Source organism: Gymnogyps californianus, chromosome 1 (assembly GCF_018139145.2).
Source record: "Gymnogyps californianus isolate 813 chromosome 1, ASM1813914v2, whole genome shotgun sequence".
NCBI classification, from domain to species: domain Eukaryota; kingdom Metazoa; phylum Chordata; class Aves; order Accipitriformes; family Cathartidae; genus Gymnogyps; species Gymnogyps californianus.
Genome location: NC_059471.1, coordinates 121,877,914 through 121,900,291, shown reverse-complemented (window position 1 = coordinate 121,900,291; position 22,378 = coordinate 121,877,914). Strand labels below are relative to the sequence as shown.

At 44.3% G+C, this 22,378-nt stretch overlaps 1 protein-coding gene across 1 annotated transcript in view; it reads right to left on the bottom strand.

Moving 5' to 3' along the window:
• MYH15 (myosin heavy chain 15) overlaps positions 1 to 22,378 on the bottom strand; it is a 66,678-nt gene that overhangs the window by 1,817 nt on the left and 42,483 nt on the right. Inside the window, exons 25-42 of the mRNA XM_050912211.1 lie at positions 21,804 to 22,046; positions 21,023 to 21,199; positions 20,353 to 20,498; positions 19,670 to 19,760; positions 18,286 to 18,675; positions 17,174 to 17,300; positions 14,987 to 15,105; positions 14,308 to 14,504; positions 12,914 to 13,263; positions 12,213 to 12,337; positions 9,788 to 9,903; positions 7,588 to 7,780; positions 6,672 to 6,875; positions 5,509 to 5,634; positions 3,918 to 4,088; positions 3,283 to 3,387; positions 874 to 969; positions 215 to 352 (exon numbers count right to left, since the gene is read on the bottom strand). Coding sequence (XP_050768168.1) covers positions 215 to 352; positions 874 to 969; positions 3,283 to 3,387; positions 3,918 to 4,088; positions 5,509 to 5,634; positions 6,672 to 6,875; positions 7,588 to 7,780; positions 9,788 to 9,903; positions 12,213 to 12,337; positions 12,914 to 13,263; positions 14,308 to 14,504; positions 14,987 to 15,105; positions 17,174 to 17,300; positions 18,286 to 18,675; positions 19,670 to 19,760; positions 20,353 to 20,498; positions 21,023 to 21,199; positions 21,804 to 22,046 — 3,114 coding nt within the window. The remainder of the gene's footprint in view (positions 1 to 214; positions 353 to 873; positions 970 to 3,282; positions 3,388 to 3,917; positions 4,089 to 5,508; positions 5,635 to 6,671; positions 6,876 to 7,587; positions 7,781 to 9,787; positions 9,904 to 12,212; positions 12,338 to 12,913; positions 13,264 to 14,307; positions 14,505 to 14,986; positions 15,106 to 17,173; positions 17,301 to 18,285; positions 18,676 to 19,669; positions 19,761 to 20,352; positions 20,499 to 21,022; positions 21,200 to 21,803; positions 22,047 to 22,378) is intronic.

Sequence of the window (22,378 nt, the reverse complement as noted above, 5' to 3'; positions counted from 1 at the left end):
GGGCAGAGAATTCATTTTGCCTAAGCATCAGATTGCTGTCCTAAAGGCTTACCTTAATGTTAAAATAAAGGGTAGACTGAAACTAAAAAATGTAGTAAACAAGAATTTATTCTGGTCCATGCTACTTTAAGAGATGTAGCAGATCTTCCTGCATACATAGCATCTGCTACTGTGTATTAAACAGACACATTTACCCCATGCGGTATAACCATACCTTTTTCATGCCAATATCTCTTGACTTGCTCCTCAGCTTATTAACTTGAGATTCAGCTATTTCAGCCCTTTCTTCAGCATCATCCAGATCATGTTGCTGTTTTCTGTACTTCGAAAGGTACAGATTGGCTTGAGCTTCCTGGTGAGACAAAACAGTGCAGCTGATTTCCTCCTGTCCACATGAAACAAATCTTTCCATTTCAAGCGGGATGGAAAGTGCTCAGCGTGACAAGGTAACAGCTGTATGGGAACCACTCGCCTCCTGGAGAACTGAGATTGTTGTTTTAAAGAGCTGATGTTTCCAGTGGCACTCTCCGTGTTAAGTGAACTGGGGGGCTCTCAACATGCCTTCTGAGGGACTCGGAGGAAAAAAGCCTTTCCTGTTCCTTCCCTTCCCTTCCCCCCTTCCCTTGCAAATTATACTGCAATCTTAAGATAAAATTGAATACCTTTTCTAAAATATAATCAACACATATGCTACATATTTTATTTTACATATATTGTAAATACATTTATACATACAGGGTTTATATGAATATAAATACAAATATTAATACACACACAAAATGTGTATTTGTATTAAAAGCCTCTATGGATTAAAGATTGTGGGTTTAGGACAATAAATTTCCCAAAGGTAAAAAGGCCCAAATAGTTACTTACAGCTTCCTCTGCTTGGTGCTTGTAGCTCTTCACTTTTAATTGTAGCTTGTCAATCAGATCCTGCATCCTGGCCAGATTCTTCTTATCTTCTTCTGACTGCATCAAAACACCATTAATTGGGTTGACAGTGTAAAAAGGCCTAAAGCATCTCCCACAATGAAATAGGTACAGCTGCCATATATATAATTTTAGAAACATAGAGTTCAAAATACAAACAAGCCATATTGTGATCACCCTGTGCATAGATGAGAAAAATTTCTATAGGTTGATTGAAGATGTATGTAAGCCTGGAGGCTGAGGACTAAAAGAGAGTACCCTCACCATTTTTATATATATGTAAATATATATACATATAGGTAATTGGGTTTGTGTGGCAAGGTGTTGGTAGCGGGGGGGCTACAGGGGTGGCTTCTGTGAGAAGATGCCAGAAGCTTCCTCTGGGTCTGATATAGCCAATGCCAGCTAGCACCAAGATGGACCCACTGCTGGCCAAGGCCAAGCCCAATGGTGGTAGCGCCTCTGGGATAACGTATTTAAGAAAGGAAAAAAACCTGCTGCGCAAAAAACTGCAGCCAAAGAAAGGAGTGAGAATATGTGAAAGAAACAACTCCGCAGACACCAAGGTCAGGGAAGAAGGAGGGGGAGGAGGTGCTCCAGGTGCCGGAGCAGAGATTCCCCTGCAGCCCGTGGTGAAGACCATGGTGAGGCAGGCTGTCCCCCTGCAGCCCATGGAGGTCCACAGTGGAGCAGATATCCACCTGCAGCCCATGGAGGACCCCACACCAGAGCAGGTGGGTGCCCGAAGGAGGCTGTGACCCTGTGGGAAGCCCGCGCTGGAGCAGGCTCCTGGCAGGACCTGTGGACCCGTGGACCCGTGGAGAGAGGAGCCCACGCTGGAGCAGGTTTGCTGGCAGGACTTGTGACCCCGTGGGGGACCCACGCTGGAGCAGTCTGTTCCTGAAGGACTGCACCCCGTGGATGGGACCCATGCTGGAGCAGTTTGTGAAGAACTGCAGCCTGTGGGAAGGACCCATGTTGGAGAAGTTTGTGGAGAACTGTCTCCCGTGGGAGGGACCCCACGCTGGAGCAGGGGAAGAGTGTGAGGAGGAAGGATCGGCAGAGACAATGTGTGATGAACTGACTGTAACCCCCATTCCCCATCCCCCTGCGCTGCTGGTGGGGGAGGAGGTAGAGGAATCGGGAGTAAAGTTAAGCCCAGGAAGAAGGGAGGGGTAGGGGGAAGGTGTTTTTAAGATTTGGATTTATTTCTCATTATCCTACTCTGATTTGACTGGTAATAAATTAAATTTTTTTTTTTCCCCCCAAGTTGGGTCTGTTTTGCCCGTGACAGTAACTGCTGAGTGATCTCCCTGTCCTTATCTCAACCCACGAGCCTTTCGTTATATTTTCTCTCCCCTGTCCAGTTGAGGCGGGGGAGTGATAGAGCGGCTTTGGCGGGCACCTGGCATTCAGCCAGGGTCAACCCACCACAGTCCTTTTATATACACATACAATATACACATACGTATATATGGGCACACACTTTCAGAAGTATACACATAAACATACACAGAGTTCCTTGGTCAGGGATGAGGAGCACGCTTGTGTGTCATTATTTAGTGAAACAGACCTATGGGTGGGCCTAACATAGATGTAATTTCCATATTTAAAAGTCTTGTTTGGAGGCATTTCTGGTAAAAGGAGCCAGGTTTAAGCTGTCACAGTCCATAAGCAGAAGGACCAACTAATTCTGCCTGTGCTGGAGCACTGTATTCTAAGAAAACAACCTTCAGCCTCTGCATACAAAAGTCAGAGTAAAACAACAGGTAGGAGGCTAAATAATCTCCTAAAGCAGATAGATGGGATTATCTTCTTAAGAATGCTGTTGAAAGCAAAAGGATCAGTACTCTGTGCTGAAGATCTTTTGCCAAAGGCAAGCAGCAACAGCAGCTGTTAGCAAACCTGTGGGAGGCTCACAACTAGACCTTGCTGCTCAGCAATAGGTGACAGAGCCCTGGGACTGGGCAACCCTACGCTGAGTGATGCATGAGAGTCAACTGAATCCTTCTGGCTCTTTTTCGCAACATCAGCACAGCTGAGAGACAGCTGGGCTCTTTCTTCTCTTGCAGTGTGAATAGTCATCTAAGCCTGCTCCGTATTAATACTGTGTTAAAACTGTCCAAATCCCAGCAACAGAGGCTTTCTAACATTAGTCACAACGAGTCAGACAAGATGATGGTAGCCCTAGGGAGATGTTCCTCCTATCCCTAAAGCTTCCTACAATCAGAAAGCTCTGGGTAATGCTGTCCTTCGTCCTTCATCCTTCACTGAAACACTGAGGCAACTTATGACACTGGGAGAACACATTTCTTTCCAGGGACCTAGTGGTTACCACAGTCCTCAGCATACCTGGTAAGTCAGCTCTTTTATGCGCCTCTCAAACTTGCGGGCTCCTTTTTGGGCATCTGAATTGCGACGGAGTTCAGTCTCAAGTTCATTCTCCAGCTCACGAACCTGAAAAAAAAAAAAAAAAAAAGAAAAAAGAAAAACTCTTGCCATTATGCTACATATATATAAAGCAGCAGATAATTTGATTCATAGTTCAAGAAGTGCTAATTTTCTCAGCATCTCCATAGAGTCAGATTTCAGAAACAGATCAAAATGTCACTTTTCCATTCTGCTTTTTCATAAATGTATTTAAGCTGCACCAGCAGTCAAAGGTGCAGACATATGCAAAGGCCAAAAAAGTTTAACTGAAGCAAGCATTGGAGAGGCTTTTGCTGGTTTTAGATGTTGGGGTTTTTAAAAATTTTTTTTTAATGAAAGGCTTGGTCATCTGCTGTGCTACAACAGCTCATTGTAGCTGGATGATGAAGGGGAAGCATGACTCCAAGAACTGCTCACCTGCATTTTGTGAAACAGAGGACAGCGTTCATAGTATCCCTTATTGGCCTCTATGAACTTGTCAGGCAGCCCTAGGGCACCTACCTGGTCGCAGTTCTGTAAGCAGGAGACAGTGGTCCGAAGTTGGATCACAAACTTACCCTGGATTCCAGTTTCTGGATCTGCTTCTTGCCACCTTTCAGGGCTATTTGTTCTGCTTCATCCAGTCGCTTCTGGAGGTCTTTAATGGTTTGCTCCATGTTCTTCTTCATTCTCTCTAAGTGAGCGCTAGTATCCTGCTCCTTTTTAAGCTCCTCAGCCATCATTGCTGCCTGAAAAACAATCACATTTTACAGCAGCTCTCTTATGCTTTTGGGTTATGTCTCAGAAGAAATGATGGAAGATCGATCTTGGATTATCCCCTATTTGGATCATTCACTGTACTCAAAGGTCCAGAGAATATCTTCTGTGTGCATATCTTGCCTGAGCACAGAAAATGCAAGGACAGAATAGCCTTGGAGGCCTTTTTTTCCTCCCTATTCTGATGCTGTGATTTAAGATTCCCCCTTCCCTCTTTTTTTTTTTTTTTTTTTTTTAAAGTATCTGTGCATATCATGTCCTCATTTATAAAGCCTACAAGTAATCCTGTGCCATTCACTACAGACATTTTACATAGAACTTATTCAAAATCTAATCTTGGTGTTTGGACCTCTTGAAAGGTAGTAGCTCAAAACAACTGGCAGACAGATTTCCCTGCACAGCCATAGACGAGAGCTGCCTGAGCGGCTGTAACAGCAGAGCCGTTTCTGCAGTCTGTGCTGGGATAGAAAGCTCAGTCTCAACATCTTACATAGTCCCTGACTGTTCTGTAAGACAGGTGACAAAGGTGCCAATTAGTTCATTCCTGCTTTGATGTTTGTGCCTGCCACCAAGAGCCATTTACAGATTTTGTACCCATCACTGAGCAGTCATTGGAAGACAGCAGTCATTGCAATCCAGGCTGGAGCTGAATCAAGGGCAATCAGCATCTTCCTTCTGGCAGGCAGTAATAGTGCTGTCAGCTGAGAAGCAGTAAAGACCATGGTACAGGAATAGCTTTGTCCAGGCACTCCAGACACGTAACTCACAGAAACCTCCAGTTCTAGCTTTCGTTTTATTTGTTGGTATGATGAGATACATCAGCTGAACTCTGAGGACATGGATTTCTCCAGGTTTGTGGCAAATGAAACTATACCTGCCCAAATTATGTCTTCCCCAGAGGAAGAATGCACTCCAGCTCTCCTCCTGGGAACTTAGGCCTCATGTTTTTCCAATACACACCTAGTTCTAGGGTACCTCATTTGGGATTCAGTAATTTTGTTTCTCACATCAGATTCTATGTACACCAGGAGACTGGTTAGTGCTAGTTCAGTCTGAACTGGTTTAGCCTATCCAGGTATATGATTTACCTGATTCAAAGGTGACATCACCTGAAACTTTGAAGATCAGTGGAAACTGCATTCTTGGGGCAAAAAACCCCCAACAAAACCACCAAAACCAAACCCCAAACATCAGGAAGAAGTCCTTCCTCTCTTTTTACCTCTAGCCTGTTTTATTTTGTAGTTTCATCAGTTACCTCCAGATAAGTGTGGAATGCTTTGGATGTATGAGCTTTGTAACAAGCACAGAAAGGGCGACTTGGGAAATACTTTCTTTGTTGTCTTAAGACATTGCGGTACTGAAAGGAAGTGAGCAAGGAACCAGTCTACTTACGTCTGTGATTGCTTTCTTGGCTTTTTCCTCTGCGTTCCGGCACTCCTGAATTGATTCCTCCACTTCATTCTGCATCTGGGAAATGTCACCCTCCAGCTTCTTCTTTTGATTGATCAGGCTTGTGTTCTTTTATTAAGTTTCCCCCAAAGGAACAGTGGAAAAGGAGGAAAAGTGATGATTAGAGACATAACTTCCCTAAATACGATAGCACACCAAGGCTTACTGATTTTTGCATCTTCTGGATTGCAGCAATATTTGGAAAGAGAGACCCAGGTATGTGGTAAGGACTGGCCTTTACTACATAGTTTAGCTTCAGACTGAGGAAATACTAAAAATACTCTTAAAGCTGTAAATATTCAGCTTTTCATTCAGATAAAATAATAAGCCAGAGGCTGAAATAGAAGAATGAATAAGGCAGTGCAACTTGGAAAACTAACGATCCATGATCAGTTAGTCAATGAGGTGATTAAAACAGAAGCCCCATGTCATCAATGGGCTGGAGGAAACATTGCAAATCACCACCAGCCTATAGCACATTTTCATTTAATTCTGACCATTATTTGGTGAAGAGAAGCTTTGGTTTTGCAGCAAAAATGCTGGCATGTCAGGACATGCCCCTCCATGACTCTGTAAAAAAAGCAGTGTCCATTGTGACAAAGTCCAAAGGCCTGTCTTAATGAAGACCTGAGACGTGGTAGAGAGCACTTTGCTGCGGGGTAGTTTCCTGCCCTGCACAATACACCTATTGTTAGAACCCAGCCTCTGCAGTTTTCGTTGCTGAGTAACATCAGCGCCCTGCACAAAAACATCACCTGCGTCGCTTCTCCAAAGAAATGCCTCACCATCCCAGCCATGGCTTAACTAAGGCAGGAAACTGGTTTTACAGCACAGGAGGAGGAAAGAAATCAAATTTACTCTTGTTAGCTTCCATCATCACTTTTTCTAGGAACTGTTTAAAGCAGTTGGCTGAATCATCAATTCCAGCTAACTTGAAGGGAGTGAGGTGGCATGTCTACAGAGTGATTTACTTCCTCTCCTCATTTTCTCCCTTGAAGGAGGGCAAGGTGTGTCTGACTTATGACGGCCATGGACTAACAGTGTCAGTGCTTAACAGGCAAGGCTCAGTTTAACCCAGTGAGGGAAAGAGCACAGAAAAAGCCAACCTGAGTGTGAAGCAGGTTCACACGTTCAGTGGCTTCCAGCAGTTCATGCTCTGCCAGCTTCCTCGCCCGTTCAGTCTGGTCCAGCAAAGCCCTCAGCTCATCCAGCTCCGACTGGAGAAGATTGTTCCTCCTGTCAGAGACCGCCAGCTGCTCCTTCAGATCTTCATTCACGTGTCCCGAGTCATCCAGCTGCACCTGAAGCTCCTATAACAAAACAGATGTTTGTTTTTTTTACCAGTGCAACTCCATTTCAAGCTGCTGTGCTCATATAAGAGGACCCCAGATTGCAGAGGTTGCATGGGGCCCACCTCAAGAATTTCAGTGCTTCTTGAAGGAAAAAAGCTTCCTCCACACTGTAAGCTGAGTAGCTTTTGTGGTATGTGGTGCAACAGGGAAAAAAACCTATGTGTTCAAATCTGTGAGAGCTCACAGTTCTGCCTGAGGCAGATCTAGCTGCTTAGGCATGGGAGAGGCAATGACTTAAGAGGTGTCTTAACAAAGCGCTTTTTTTCTTTTTTTAAGCTATTACAAATATTGATGCAAACAACAAAGCTGAATATACACGCACTCCCTGTACTCCAGCCAACTGACTTGCTCTCCACTGTTAAAGGACTTGCAAGCTCACAAGAAAATCATAGATTTTCAGTTCCTCATGCTGTAGCTTTCTGCCCCTGCAGGAAGCTGTAACCAGCAAGAGTTTTATGACTGGATCTCATCCAGCTTGTACGCAAGTCTTGGAAGAAATCCGTATTTCAGTATTCTCTGACACCAGAAGTGATCCCTAAGGTCTTTCCCTGCACATCCTTGAGAGTAGCTTCTCTCTTAATTACCATCACCATTGCTGTTTTGCTCTGTGCTAATGAAACCTAGCCCGCACCTACCATTGGGTGCTTGGGACTGGCAGCTCTCAGATTACCTTTATTTGTGTCTGCAAGACACGTGCTGACTTTGTTGCTTCTGCAGCATGCCTGTTAGCATGGCTGAGTTGGATTTCCATCTCGTTTAGGTCCCCTTCCATCTTCTTCTTGAGCCGGATGGCCTCATTTCTGCTCCGGGCTTCAGAATCAAGGGTGGACTGCAATGAATCTATGGCACGTTGCTGATTTCTCCTGGAAAGGACATGAAGGGTGAATGGAATAATTTTCCTCTCTGCACAGGAACGTAGAACTACATGCAATGGCACTTCACTTTCTGGAAGTGCCTCATTTCCAGAAATAGAAGTATATTTCTGAATGACATAAATAGCACAGGTTTCTAGTGCCTCACTGCCGTCTAACTGGCTGGTGTGCTTCACACCCTCAGCTAACTCCTGATCTGTAAGCACCTATAGCATCCTTCTCCCACATTTTCTTTGGCAATATTGGAGCAAGGAGTTCTCTCAGATCTCTTGTAAACTCAAGCGAGTGCAGGTTTGAACCTAACAAGAAGCCCTTCAAGCTTAGCAGTCCCTTACCAAGATATTTACTGAATCATTCACTGGGATGTTTTACATCTCAGCCTTTTTATGAAGGCATTACTGGAGGGGATTAATCAAACTGAAGGCAGGCAGCTACATTCTAAGCTAATTACTCTAGGTGCTCTTTATAGTAAATGGCATGTGTAAGCTACAATTTATTGTGTCTTAAAGTAGATGTTGAAACATTTCTTATGCTCAATTATAAGGGAATAATTCAGTAATAGAAATCTGTGTTATGGACATCTGAAGTTAGAAGAGATTAAGCCCTCTCTAATTAACAGCCTGGTCCCCCTGTGAAAGGCAGCTTAATGTCAATTTAAAGATCGCAAACCAGATGCAGATAGGTGCTTAAATTTCTTGACTCTGTAACAGTCAAGTCCTACAGTGAAACTTTTGCTCTCTTACAACCAGAAGGTAACTCAAAGCACAGAATATGACTCACACAGGGAAATATTTATCTTGCTGCTCACCAGGTTTTGCTGAAAGCGTAGGAGTTCTGGGAAATCACTGAGTCAACAAGGAAAACCTTGAGGGCCTTATTGCTTCACCAAGATACTGAACTGTGCCCTAGACTCCCAGGGAACAACACAGCGTGTCTGCTGAACAACTTCACAGCAAAACACTCATAATGAAGCTGAGGCATAAAGCATTGATTAGGACAGCTTGTCCTGAGATCTCTGTAATCCAGACATCTGCAGGACATCAGAAGATAGTATCTGAAAGGGCTGAAACATTATTTGTTTTTGAAACAATTAACATATCAATCCGTGTACCTACGCTGGCCAAGATGGGCCTTGGACTTCCCCTTCCCTACCCTTTAGCCTACTAACAAACAATGACATGGTTCTTGGATTAATAGCATTGCAACACTGACTAATTCAAGGCCAGAGTTTTCTGAAGGATTGCTGAAAATCTGCCCCAGTGTAGCATCATTTTAAGAGTGTAACTCTTCAGACTAGAGTTAGTGCCAAGGGGGAGAGGAGAGACAAAAGATATCATCCTTCTGTCATCTAATTGCTTTCCATTTTTTCTGTTTATCCCTTTCACCTGCGAGCTCCTCTCCTTTTATATTCATACTTTCTGTACCTCTGCAATTCTCACTGCTTACCCAAATGGTGTACACATAATGGCAAGCTCCTCACATCCTCCCAGAACCAGTGTAGCTATAACTGCATAAATTATCTAAATGCAGAGGTAAAGATTGCCTTCAGATAACATAGGTTTGAGCACCACTGAGGTAGTACTGCTGATTTCGCCTGTGGTTCCCCTTGGGAGGCAGCCATCCTAGAGGATTAGGAAAAGGCAGCTCTCTAGACCTACTTGTCTCCATACTGTAAACATACAGACTTAGCAGCCTTTGGTCTGCTGCAACTTGGCTTGTGCCAGTCAATTGTGTTATGGCTGCTATGTGATACGTATGATGGGCTTATGTGTATGCTGGCAGAGACTGAACTGACAGGAATATTTGAACTAAGAAGTGGTAATGTGGTAGGACTACCCTTTGGCAAATAATCAGAGCTGTTTTGGTTTCTGATATGGACAGTATCTGCTTGTGCTAGCATAACTGCCTGTGGTCCATTTGACTCGCTTGGGTCTTGAGAATATTTCTGGTCTTTTGAGACTTTCCCATTAAAAAAACATGCTGCTTCCTGCACAGTACCTTATATTTTCCATTTCTTCCTCCTTTTCTGTCAGTTTCCTTTCAAACTCTGCTTTAAGCTGAGAAAGTTCAAGCTGAAAACGAAGGGTCTTACTTTCTTCATGCTCCAAAGCTCCCTGAAATAGAAAGCACCAAGGCCAGGAGTTGCTATTTTTTAAAAAAATCACAAACTACTGCACAAAGATGATCCCTTCACACTTTTCTTCCCGTTCCCAATAGCACTGTTTCCTCCCTACCTCTCTCTCTAGGCAAGGACGTGAGCAGCTTATATAGCAAAACAATGCATTTATTTGCCTTCTAATGCAACTTGGCAGCTGGAAAACTGAGCAGCAAGTTCCTCAGAGGAGAAATTGTCAAAGAGGCCACGGCTCACAAAAAAAATACCTTAGGCCCTGCCTGTGTGGTTTTGATATCAACAGACATTCCCTGCTCTGCACCCCTGTACAGACACCCTCTGGAAATTCACAGGCTTGTAAGGTATAGGCAAAAGCTAAAGCAAGATTGTTGTTGGGAGGGTGAAGGGGTCCACACATCTCCCAGCTCACAAAGATCTCTCCAAATCATGAAGTGTTGAAAGCCTCCCAATTATACAACCTTATTAGGCAATATGACTTCAGGGAAAGAAATAACAGACATCAGCTCTATATGACAAAATGGGAAAATACTCTGTCCGCTCTTTCCAATTAACATGAAGACAAGTCTATGAAACAAGGGAGATTTGTTCCTATGTCTTTATTCTTACATTTCTCTCCCATATGGAAGTCAAGAACTAAGCTGACAACAGCCCATACTGAAATAACAGGGCCTCTGTCTTCCAGGTCTGGCATAAACCAGGCTCAGTGGCATTCTGTCTCCTTGCTGCTCGCATCAAAGAGGGAAGGAAAGCACAGAACTGAACATCACGTATTTTGGAAGTGCTCTCTGAAGGGTAGAATTGCATTAGCTATGTTTCCCACAAGAGATGATGGAAACAGAAAGGACATTCTGAAGACAAAGCTGTACAAAATCCTTGCAAATCTCCAGCCATCATGCAGCAGCTACAGGTCAGTTGAACGCACACTTCATGCCAAGGAGCCACAACGTATTAATGGGAACAGCACGCAGGAGTACCGTGTCACCAGTGGTGACTGCCAGAGACCCAAACTCACAAGGAAGGGAGAAAATCTGCATTAAATCCTTTCTTTCACAATTAAAATAAGATACATCACCACTTTACTTGTCTTAGTCCCTAATATCACTGAGCTTTAGGAAGCCATTCCACACACTCCAGGAAAGTAAAGTGTGCCCCTTAGATCCCTCAAGAACTGATGTATTCTTTCTAGCAAGAGAAGTTTATTGACAGAGCATATAATCACTCTGCACATCTCAGAGCTGTGGAAGAAAGGCATGCTCTTTCCTCTGCTCTGATCATGACACCTGTTTGTTTGGCTGTGAAATCCCTGCAATGTATAAAGCATCCTGTAACAGACAAAAGAAGTTGCACAGCATTTAAGGTATTAACGGATCCCTGTCACTGGGTGATGTTTGTTTTAGCAGATATTATTTAGAGTACAATTCAAAAGAAATGCAGCCTTCACTAAAATTCCCTTGCTATGTGCTGTATTGCTTCTAGCCAGCAACACCTACATCCCTTCTTAGCTTTGCAATGCACCATACTTTCAAAAAACCTGACAACCAAGCCCTTTAAGTGAATAATCAGGATTTCCAGTTGGCTTGTTCCGTATTGTTGGTTTGTTTCTGGAAACTGGGATGAGGCATCCCTCTTGGGTACGTGCATACTTGTCACTGTAGAAATTAGTGCAGTGATGCTAAATGTCTTTACCAAACTGCTATTGGGAGTCAAAGATTTTCTAAATGGCCTGTTTTCATTTGGTTTCTGAGACTGCTACCATTTTTTTTAAGCAGGCTGCAGTATCCAACACAATATCTGAGACGTTATAAAGTTTAAAGTCATCAGGAGGTTTGTTTTCTTATTCTCAAAACCAGGCAATGGTGAATTTGCTGTTGGAAACTAGACACTAGAAATATCTGATAAAATAGTGTAAGATGACCATAATTCTCAGCAGTTCCTGTTTCTTGAAAGATTGAAATATTCTATGTGGAAGTGAGCAAGGACTGGATTTTCAGGAGGTGGGCAGAAGATTTCTGAGCTTCCTGAAAGGGAAAAAAAACCCCAACAACAAAAACCCAAAACCTACAAGACATCTCCTTTGAAAGGGCCTCCACTGATGATCTTAGAGCTGACATCTCCAAAAGTCACCAGTCACTCTTGAAAACACTGGCTAGCAAGGCCGGAGGAGCTGGGTGCAGAGAGGTTGCACTTGCTAACAATCAACACAGTGGCTGTGTTGCCGAGAGGGTGAAAAAGGAAGGAAAATCATGATAAAGACACCCTTTCTTCTTCCTTTGAGCTTTCTTTCCTTACCTCTGCTTCTTCCAGAGCCAGCTGAACTTCTGACTTCTCTTGTTCAACCTGTTTCTTGATTTTTTCTATTTCATGGAGGCTCTTATTTCCTTCACTAATCTGATTGGTCAGATCAGAAATCTCCTCTGAAACAAAAAAGGATGGGTGGGGATTTAGTGATCAGAGCATCCTGAACACACTGCAATTCACAGAGTGTGAATACAGGACCTGTGCCTCAAAATACTACCTCAAGGGCTTGTCTGTACACAAGCGCTGCCTTACTTTCAATTACAGCAACTTTTTTTACCTGACCAACTTGAAGGCACAGACTTTCTTGTAAACACTTTTTAAAGTGGTTATAGTGGTTCAGTTTTTATCTGTGATCTGCAGGCTAGCAACACTGCGCTCTGCTTTGGGAGCTGTCTAGGCTTCATCCGCTGCACCTCTGTCATCTTTCTTGTTCCTCCCCTGAGACTGGCATCTCTGCTAGTGAGCTTCATTGATAGGTGGGCAAAGGGAAGCCTGCTCTGCTCTGGCCATACCAATTTCTATGTTCAAAACCTTCATTACCAGCATCAGTCAGTGTCTCCAAACACATCGGAAAGCTAGTCTCAAGGATGAGATAAACACCTTTCCCCACAGCTGTTACGAGGCACTTGCATCCCTCCAGCTGTCCACTGGTGTGGCTCTCACACTGGATGCGGGGCCTGAATGAAGCTTACCTTGGAGGTTCTTGTTTTCCCTTTTCAGCGTCTCCAGATGGTCCAGCGTCTCCTCATAGGCATTCTTCAGCTTGAAGAGCTCGGTGCTGAGGCCACGGGCCTCCTTCTGGGAAGCCTCCAGCTCAACCTGTGACTCTTCGTACTTCTGCTTCCAGTCATTGATGATCTTGTCAAACCCACGCTGCTTCTTGTCCAGGGAGGCAGCTGCCGAGTTGGCCTTCTCCAGGTCAATCATCATGTCTTCCAGCTCGTTCTGCAGCCTGTGCTTTGTCTTTTCCAGGGAAGAGCACTTGGCATTGGCTGCCTCGATTGCTTCCTCAGCTTCTTGTAGGCGCGCGGCAAGCTTCTTCCTACCAGGTGGGAAGAGACAGTGAAATGACCGAGTGCCACTGCTGCCATGTTATCCAGAAAAACTGACACCAAAGCAGTACCACAATAAATCAGTTTTGAACGGGAAAACCGGGGGGGCAAGGGGAAGGGAGGGGAAAATCAAGCTTCTAGAGAGAAGGGACTATGATAGGCAAAAAACCAGCTTAAATTATGAATGCTGACATATGGCAGATAATTTTGTGCATGTGTGTGTGTGTGTGTGTGTGTGTGAATATCTGAAATTGAACTTTTGAACACTGAAGCAGCAGCTTGCTACTTGCTAGCTGTAACCAGTACGAGCTGGTAGTAAATTTTGATAAGACCTGGTCTAAATGAAAGTGTCATGTTCCTCCAATTAAGAGATATGAGACAGAACCACCGATTAGGAGGCTGGTCATGCCTTGGGCTTTTGTTCATAGAATATTTAGATTGGGAAAACAGGGGGCTGGGAGTCCTGGCAAGAAAAGGTCCTGGAAAGAAAGGAGGGCCCAGAAAGAAGAACATGAAGATGCTAGATGGAGAAAATGTACTGGAAGCGGGGGAAGATCCTGCAGATCAGAGATGCGCAGAGGCAGATGTTGGAGATGCTCAGAGACCTTGCCCTATAATGCCTGGAGACTGGTAACTGGGAGCGGCTGCGCAGCATGAGCCAACATGACTTTCTGCCCTACCTTCCTAGGGCAGCCATCATCTCCCTGCTGGGAAGGGAAGTCAAGACCAAGGGAACATAGCACTGGGCTGGGGCAAAGCAAGTGAGTGTGCGAGATAACCAAGTAGGGTAATCTGATCTTGTTGGTTCTTAAATAAACCCCAGTAACCACATCCACTACCCCATGGACAAGGACTCAACAGAAACATTGACCTGCTCAAGCAATGAAAAGAACAGAAGGACGGCCACAAATGACAGCAATGAGCCAGAGGGATTTTTCCAACCAGGTTGCCCTATTTCCTTAGCGCTATAACAAGTCCCAGGGAGCACAGTCCTGCCAGCCAAGGGCACGATGAAGCCCACGTAACCCACTTACTTGGCATCTTCCAGCTCCTCAGTCCTCTGAATGGCATCAGTCTCATACTTTGTTCTCCACTGTGCCACTTCTGCATTTCCCTTGGAGAGAGCCCGCTGCAGCTCTGCCTTGGCTTCTTGCTCCTCCTCATACTGCTCCCGCAAGAGATCACAGTCATGCCTGGCTGCTTGCAGGGCATGAGCCAGGGCATTTTTGGACTGCAGGGATAGAAAGGTCACAGCATTGCAGGGTTACCTACAGCAAAACCCAAACAAACAGCCCCTAGAAATTCAAATGGAGGGTTAAGCCTTTTTTTCTTTTTGCCTCTGGCCTTGACAGTCTAGGTCAAGTGAGGTAAGAAGTGTTTGAAGTCATCCCTAACTGGTGACATGCTGAGGAAGCTATCAAGACTGAAGATAATTTAACACCTTTGGAGAAGCATCCAAACTTTAAAGATGCAAGTTCTGAGATTTTGGCTATCCTACTGGGTAAGTTTTATTTAACAGTCATGGATGCTGATCATTTTCCCAAACTCTTCTCTTGTGACTTGCTTCAGTCAGGGGCGGGAACTTATAGCAGTACAATTACCAGGAAGCATTCTCACTCCTAGGTCTCATTTCAGCTTTTATCCAGGCTACAAATGAACATAAACAGTTTTCCCCATTCCATTTCAATGAATGGGACACAGTCAAAGCATTACCTTGGTTTCCTCTTCTAGCTGTCTCCTAAGTTCTTCAATCTGTTGTGTAAATGATGTTTTCCCCCGGGACAGCTGACTTATCAGTGACTCCTTCTCTTCAAGTTGTCTTATAAATTCACCTGCCACAGGATTTAACAAAAAAAAAAGTAAGATGATGAAATGACAAAGTCCCAGCCAAAATCAAAGTCCCACCTGTCCAATTCTGCTGAGGAAAAGACCTAACAGTGTTTGTGGCTGAACTTTTGTGAAGATTCTTCCAAAGTTGTAACCATCAGACACTTCACCAGGATATTTTTCCTCAGGGTTTTTTCTGTTTGTTTGTTTGGGTTTTTTTTGTGGGTTTTGTGGTATGGGGTTTTTTTTTATTTTTTTGTACTGCCAATACCTCGATTCATTAATTTTAGTTCAGCTCATGGATCAGACTAGACTGATGCTTACTTTCACATGCAGTTGTAGCTGGTTTTGTTTATACTTTTCTTCACCACTTTACACTGCTTTTCCACAGACTTCTTTTCAGAGGGCTGCAAAGCACCCTGAGAACCTCACAATGACCAGTGTACAGAGCAGAGGGATACATAAGGAAAACTTAATTTATCACAAGGAGGACTCCACTGCAGGGTGGAAACTGCAGTCTTATAGGAGTCCATAGAACTAACAAGAAAACACACAGGAAATGAAAAATATGTCTTTGAAAATACACAGACCAGTGGTATGTGATGAGGATGCAGAGATTAAATAGTATGTGTTGGGTTTGTGTGGTGGGGGTTTGGTAGCAGGGGAGGGGCTACCAGGGTGGCTCCTGTGAGAAGCTGCTAGAAGCTTCCCTGGCTCCAAGTCGGACCCGCTGCTGGCCAAGGCTGAGCCCATCAGCAGTGGTGGTAGCGCCTCTGGGACAGCATATTTAAGATGGGGAAAAGACTGCTGAAGAGAAAACCTGCATGGAGAGAGGAGTGGGATGTGAGAGAAGCAGCCATGCAGACACCGAGGCCAGTGAAGAAGGAGAGGGAGGAGGTGTGCTGGAGCAGAGATTCCCCTGCAGCCCGTGGTGAGACGGCAGGCTGTCCCCCGGCAGCCCATGGAGGGTAACGGTGGAGCAGAGATTCCCCTGCAGCCTGTGGAGGACCCCATGCTGGAGCAGGTGGGTGGGCCCAGAGAAGGCCGTGACTCCGAGGGAAAGCCCACGCTGGAGCAGTTTGTGGAGGGCTGCAGCCCATGGAAAGGACTCGCGTTGGAGAAGCTGGTGGAGGGCTGACCCCCATGGGAGGGACCCCACGCTGGAGCAGGGGAAGAGTGTGAGGAGGAAGGAGCGGCAGAAACAGTGTGTGATGAACTGACCACAACCCCCATTCCCCATCCCCCTGCACTGCTGGTCGGGGAGGAAGTAGAGGAATCAGGAGCAAAGCTGAGCCCGGGAAGAAGGGAGGGGTGGGGGGAAGGTGTGTTCTTAAGATATGGTTCTATTTCTCGTTATCCTACTCTGATTTGATTGGTAAAAAATTAAATGGATTTCCTTTTTTCCCCCCAAGTTGAGTCTGTTTTTTGACTGTGACCATAAGTAGTGAGTGATCCCTCCCTGTCCTTGTCTCAACCCACGAGCCTTTTGTTGTATTTTCTCCTCCCCATCCCGCCGGGGGGGAGGAGTGAGCAAGTGGCTGCGTTGTGCTTTGTTGCCGGCTGGGCCTAAACCACGACACAGTACTACTCTGGTGAAAAAGGTAGCAAGCACTTGGAGGATATGTGGTTTTTTTGGTCGGATGTGAGCATCTTCTAGAGTGCAATGCCCAAGGTCACGCTGAGGAAGATGGTGTTCACACAGACAGCAGCAGTATGCCAACTCCTTCATCTTCCCTCTAGCATTGCAAGATAGATGTACATGTCCTTTTTCCTGAATCTGGGTACCTAGTCAGCACATCCATTTCAGTTCATAAGATGGTATCACAGTATGCTGGTAAATATGGTTATAGGTTTGTTTTAAAAGCCAGTCTGAGGAAGGTCCCCCTCCCCAAGGTTATAAAAATATTGAAGATAGGAATGTCAAAAGACACAAAGCAACTGCTCCGTTCAGCAATCCTAATCCAGCCACCTTCAGAGCAGATGCCGTTGCACAATACATCTCACCAGCGCAGTGCTGAGACACACCCAATAAGTTACTGGGAAACAGTCTGTCTGGGCTGAACATGCACATACCATTCTCACTCTGGAGTTTTGTCTTCTGAGTAGTGAGGTCATTCATGAGGCGAGTCATTTCTTCCAGTTTCATTTTTGTCTCGTTCAGATGGTCTTCATAAGTGCGACAAAGTTTCTCTGCATTCGCCTAACGGAATCAGGAGAAAAGACAAACAAAGCTGTAGCCTCCAGGCAGCCATTTGGAAGCTGTAGCCTTCCAAATGTGTCCTTTTTTTTGTTTGTCTTTCAGAGAAATGGCAGATAGCAAAGACACAAATACCACAGAAGTAGAGGGGGAATAGTAGCCCTGTGTCTACAGCCCCAGGCCAGGAGACTCCCCATCAGACCGCCTTCCCCATTTGTTTTCCCTGAACTGCGTTCTGAACGGAAGCACCAGTGTAAAAAGACTCTGCAAGAACTTCAAAAGCAATCACATGCCTATGAAGTTCAGGCATAGCCTCCTCATAACTGCTAGATGGGAAAATCACCTCCAATGAAAATTGCTCTACTGATTCTGCTTTAATTGCCATTTATCATAAATCGAGTTTGATGACAGCTTTCTAACTCTCAGAATACTGAAATTTCTTTTCTTCACTTGCACTGAAAGAACTTTTTAGAGTGCTCTGAAAGCTACCAAAACTATCTACTCAGGAAACAAAATCCACAATTCAGCCATAGGAAGTAAAAATACACATGGCGGTCATGCAAGCCTTTGCTTTGCACTCCTTGCTAACATGGGTCAAAACTGTGAACCAAGGGCAGGATCTGAGAGGACTCTGCTTAGGATGGGAGATATCCTGCCTTGGATGGCATCATCCCAGTCATCACTAGCCTGGGGAGCATAATTTAAGTGATACAGTTTTGTGCTCTGAGATATATGGATAAACAATATGCCTGGGACTGGGGATGCACTATGTGGTTTAGACAGGCCATCTTAATTGCTGTCCCATCTCCAGGTAAGAAGTGTTATACCGCCAGCTGGGGAAGGGAGGACACTGCGCACATGAGCACCCTCAGGTTGCAAGACACCACCTTCTAAAACACTCCAGCCCTACCAGGTATCCTGAGAAACCTTTGGACCAGCCTTAGCTACACATGACCTCTGGGGGCTTGGGAAGCCTCAGGACCCTTACTTTTCCCTTGACCGTCTGCTCCATGTTGGATAACAGATCATCCACTTCCATCTTCAGCTCGCTTTTCTCCTTTTCCAGTTTCTGCTTGACCCGCTGCAGGTTGTCCAATTGCTCCCCCATCTCAGCCACACTATCTGCATGCTTCTTCTTCAGGGTGGCAGCCGTGGCTTCGTAGTGCAGTGTGGCCTCCTCGAGGTCTCGTCGCAGCTTCAGGAACTCTGCCTCACGTTTCTTGTTCATCTCCAGCTGGGCAGCTGTGGCTCCCCCAGCTTCCTCAAGTCGCTCACTTAATTCCTCCAGCTCTCGGGCCAAATCTGATCTCTGCTTTTCTACCTTGGCTCGAGCAGCTCTTTCTGCTTCCAGCTCCTCTTCTAGTTCTTCTATACGAGCCTACCAAAGAGACATGAGCACCTTTGGGTCACCTTCATGATGATTCCCATCAGAAGACCATGAAGCACCTTACAGATCGTTAAACCCTCTGCCAGCCCACACTTTACAACACAGGTGGAAGCACAGCAGTTAAAGGACTTGCCTGTTTGTGCCAGTAAATCAGATCTTGAGCTAGAGTAAGGATGATGGGTCACATCTTTCTCACAGTAGATTGCTCTACAAGCTCTAGTTCAAGACATTTAGGTCGAGTGCATTGACCTTATACTCATGTACCTGACATTCAGCTGAAGTGCATGAGAGAAGTTACTTGACAGTAGGAGTAGAGCAACAAATTGTCATTGAAAGGGACTCTTTGTTCCCATTTTAAGAGCTCTGTGACTGAAGTAACTTCTCTCTAGGAGTGTTAAGACAAGATTTCAAATACAGCAGTGTGTAGAATTGCATGAATAACAAACATTCATTGGGAGCAGTCTTTTTTATGAAACAGTTATTTTGACTAATCTACGCTTCATGTCCAAGTTATGCAAATGTTCTTTGTTTACAAAAAAGCAGAGCTGATACTTTGGGTCAAGACATTTTGTTTGGACTGTACTGACTTTCTTTGGCCTTTTCATTTCTGTTGAAAATTTCCTGTGCATTTGAGCCCGTCCTCTAAATTTCAAATCCATGCTTATCACTGCTGAACTCCTCCCCAGCATCCACCTTCAGCTCCATGGTTTGGAACAATATTATTTGCTTGAAACAAAACACCAGAGCCTTTCTGCCTTGCCTGAAACCGCTAGCATTCTGTGGTCATATGTCCTGCTACTGGGAAGGAATCACTATAAAGAGAGCATCCTGAGGGGAAAAGGGATCAGTCTGGGAAGCTATGGAGTTACACCACTTTGGGTCTCAAAGCCGAGCTGCAGCTAGCCATGAAAAGTCTCTGCAAAGCCCTTCAGTGAGGCACAAAGAGAAACTCGTCCTAAGATATATGAGAAAGAAGCAAGCTGACCTGAAGCTCCTTGATCTTCTTCTGCAGCTGCATCACTATAGCTTGTTCATCTTCTATCTTGGAATTCAGCTGGCTCATTTCAAATTCTTTCCTGCCACAGAAAGGAAAATCCTACTGTGACAATTTTCCCTGTAGCTTCAAGTTAGCCTTTTGCAATTTTTAAAGAGTTGTTCACTAAAACTTTTAACATATCTAAAAATGAAAGCAATCCTCATGTATTGCGATTTGCATGAAAACACATCTTCCTCTGAGCAGTAGTTTCCAAGTCAAGACTCTGCATGCATTTGTGCAATTATACTTCTGCTTCTTTGTGTCATACAAAAGTAACGTTATTTTCAGACTCAATGGAAAAATATATTTAACAGAGTCACATCTTTCAACAATACTGTCATAGCTAGTTAGGATGAACAACTTTTTAGAGATTTCCTTCAGCTTTCTCCTCTAAGCAATGAAAAACATTTTTTTTTTTTTTTTTTTTTGATGCTGGAAAGTGTAATGAATTCTAATGTTTCAGGTACACTGTGCACAAGTAAGAGTGATTTTCCCTCCCTCCTTGGCTACACACTCTCTCCTCATGGAATTTCCTTTTAGCCACCATCAGAGCAGGATGACACACCTGAAGGCTCTGAAATGACAATGGTAACTGTGCTGCTTTATTTTGTACAACAGAATCAGTCTCTTACTTTTTTAGCTTTTCTTCCATCTGCAGCTTATCATTCTCCAAGTCCATGACACTCTCTTGGGTCAGCTTCAAATCCCCTTCCAGTTTGCGTTTTGCCCTTTCTAGATCCATCCTCACTTTCTTCTCTTGTTCAAGTGAGCCCTCAAGCTTTAGGAACAAAGTCACTTATTAAATATATGGAACATAGATGGTTTACAACAGTCAGATGTATGCTGAGCCCAGTTTTGTGCTGAGCACTAGCAAGTGGTGAAGCAGAAGTACTTAACAAGCATCCTATTTTACATTTTTTGTTTTCTAGCAGTGAGTGGGCGTATGGGCTAAAAAAATATAATAAGGGTTAGTCCACGCTTTACATTTCTGCAAGCATTACAGTTCTCTTAGTAGCAAAGTTCTGTTTGACTTCGTGCCAGTTACACTGCAAATGCAAACTGAGTAGATATTCCCTCATTATCGCACTCCTTTCAAAGGCTGAACTACACAGATAAGTTTTTATAGTGTTCCTGTAATTATACCTTTTACAGACAGTACAAGGACTGCATTTCTAAATCCTTGATCGTTTCTAAAAGGACAAGAATACATTTCAAAGCTTTGCAGCATTTCAGACTCATGAAAACTGTAAGTAAGTGGTGGACAAACAAGCCTGGGGAAACATGAAGGCAGAGCCAGCTTACATCATCCACTTGCTGTTCCAGTTTCACTTTAGCTTTGCTCAGTGTGTTGACCTTGTCCTCCTCTGCTTGTAGGTCATCCAGAACTTGCTGATGAGCTTCCTGCAAGGACTTTTTCTCCTTAGTAAGTTTGCTAATATTCTCATCAAGAGTCGCCATTTCTTCTGTCAGATTTTTGACCTGTGTGAGAAAGGAAGATGTATTTGTAAGACTTTGAAGCAAGGGATAATCACAACCTGGCTCAAATGACTGTACTGAACTTGTATGCAGGAAGACAATGGAAAGAAAGGAATCTCTCCCTCCCCAGCCCCTTGTGGCTTTCTGAGTGAAATTGCCATCAAAGGAGGCAATGTGTGCCAGTTCTTGTTGTGGGTTTAGTATATGCTTTCAAATGTACTAAATTCTTTTTAGTGTCAGTCTCATTGTGGTGGAGTCCAGCTTCTGATTCTCTCTGGGAGAAGTAGGAGATGAGCTTTACATTTACAGGCTCTAAGAAGAAGAGCTGGAAGAACTCATGGTTACAGCAGAAAATTGTTTACTTAAAAATGCCCAAACTAGACATAATTCTTTAGCTGAATTGCAGCAAAACTCATTTCAGGAAAAGGGAAACAGGCTCAGAGTTAACACTTTTTCCCTCATAAGGTCAAATAACTCTGTATATACTGCTCCTTCAGTGTGACCTGTGTAACAGACAGTGTAAAACCATCAGAAGGCCAGTAGCTCATCTCATAAAGGTAATCCATGCCCAACCTCTTTTGATTACATGCTGAAGTTCTAAAGGTACCTTGTTTTCAGTAGCGTGCTTCTCTTTCTCTACTTTTGCAAGTGTTATTTCAAGATCATCAATATCCTTCTTGAGCTCAGAGCACTCGTCTTCCAATTTTCTCTTCTTCGAAGTCAGCTCAGAATTCATCTCTTCCTCGTCCTCAACCCGCTCTGTCAGTTCTTTGACTTTGGCCTCGAGCTGAATCTTGGATTTAATCAACAAGTCGCATCGTTCCTCGGCATCTGCCAGAGTGTCTTGCTCCTGGTGTGGCACAAGGAAGAGGACAGCAATGACTGCCCAGCCTTTTTTCTTCCTCACTTGTCCCCTATCCTGTAAGTGGTCAGAGAGCCTGATCCAACGCTACAGAGCAGCGTAAGGAAAATTTCCTACTCCTGATTTCAGAAGACAAGACCGATAAGTAATTAATGGAGCAGAATGAGACAGTGGTGAGCATGACTAGTCACATATAAGACTACTTCCGTATCTAACTGCTGCAGACATTGCCTTGGACAGAACCTGTTAAGATTTGCATTGCTAGCCCACCTGGTTATATGCTAGAACGTATCCACTCTAATTACTGGCAAGACTCTGAG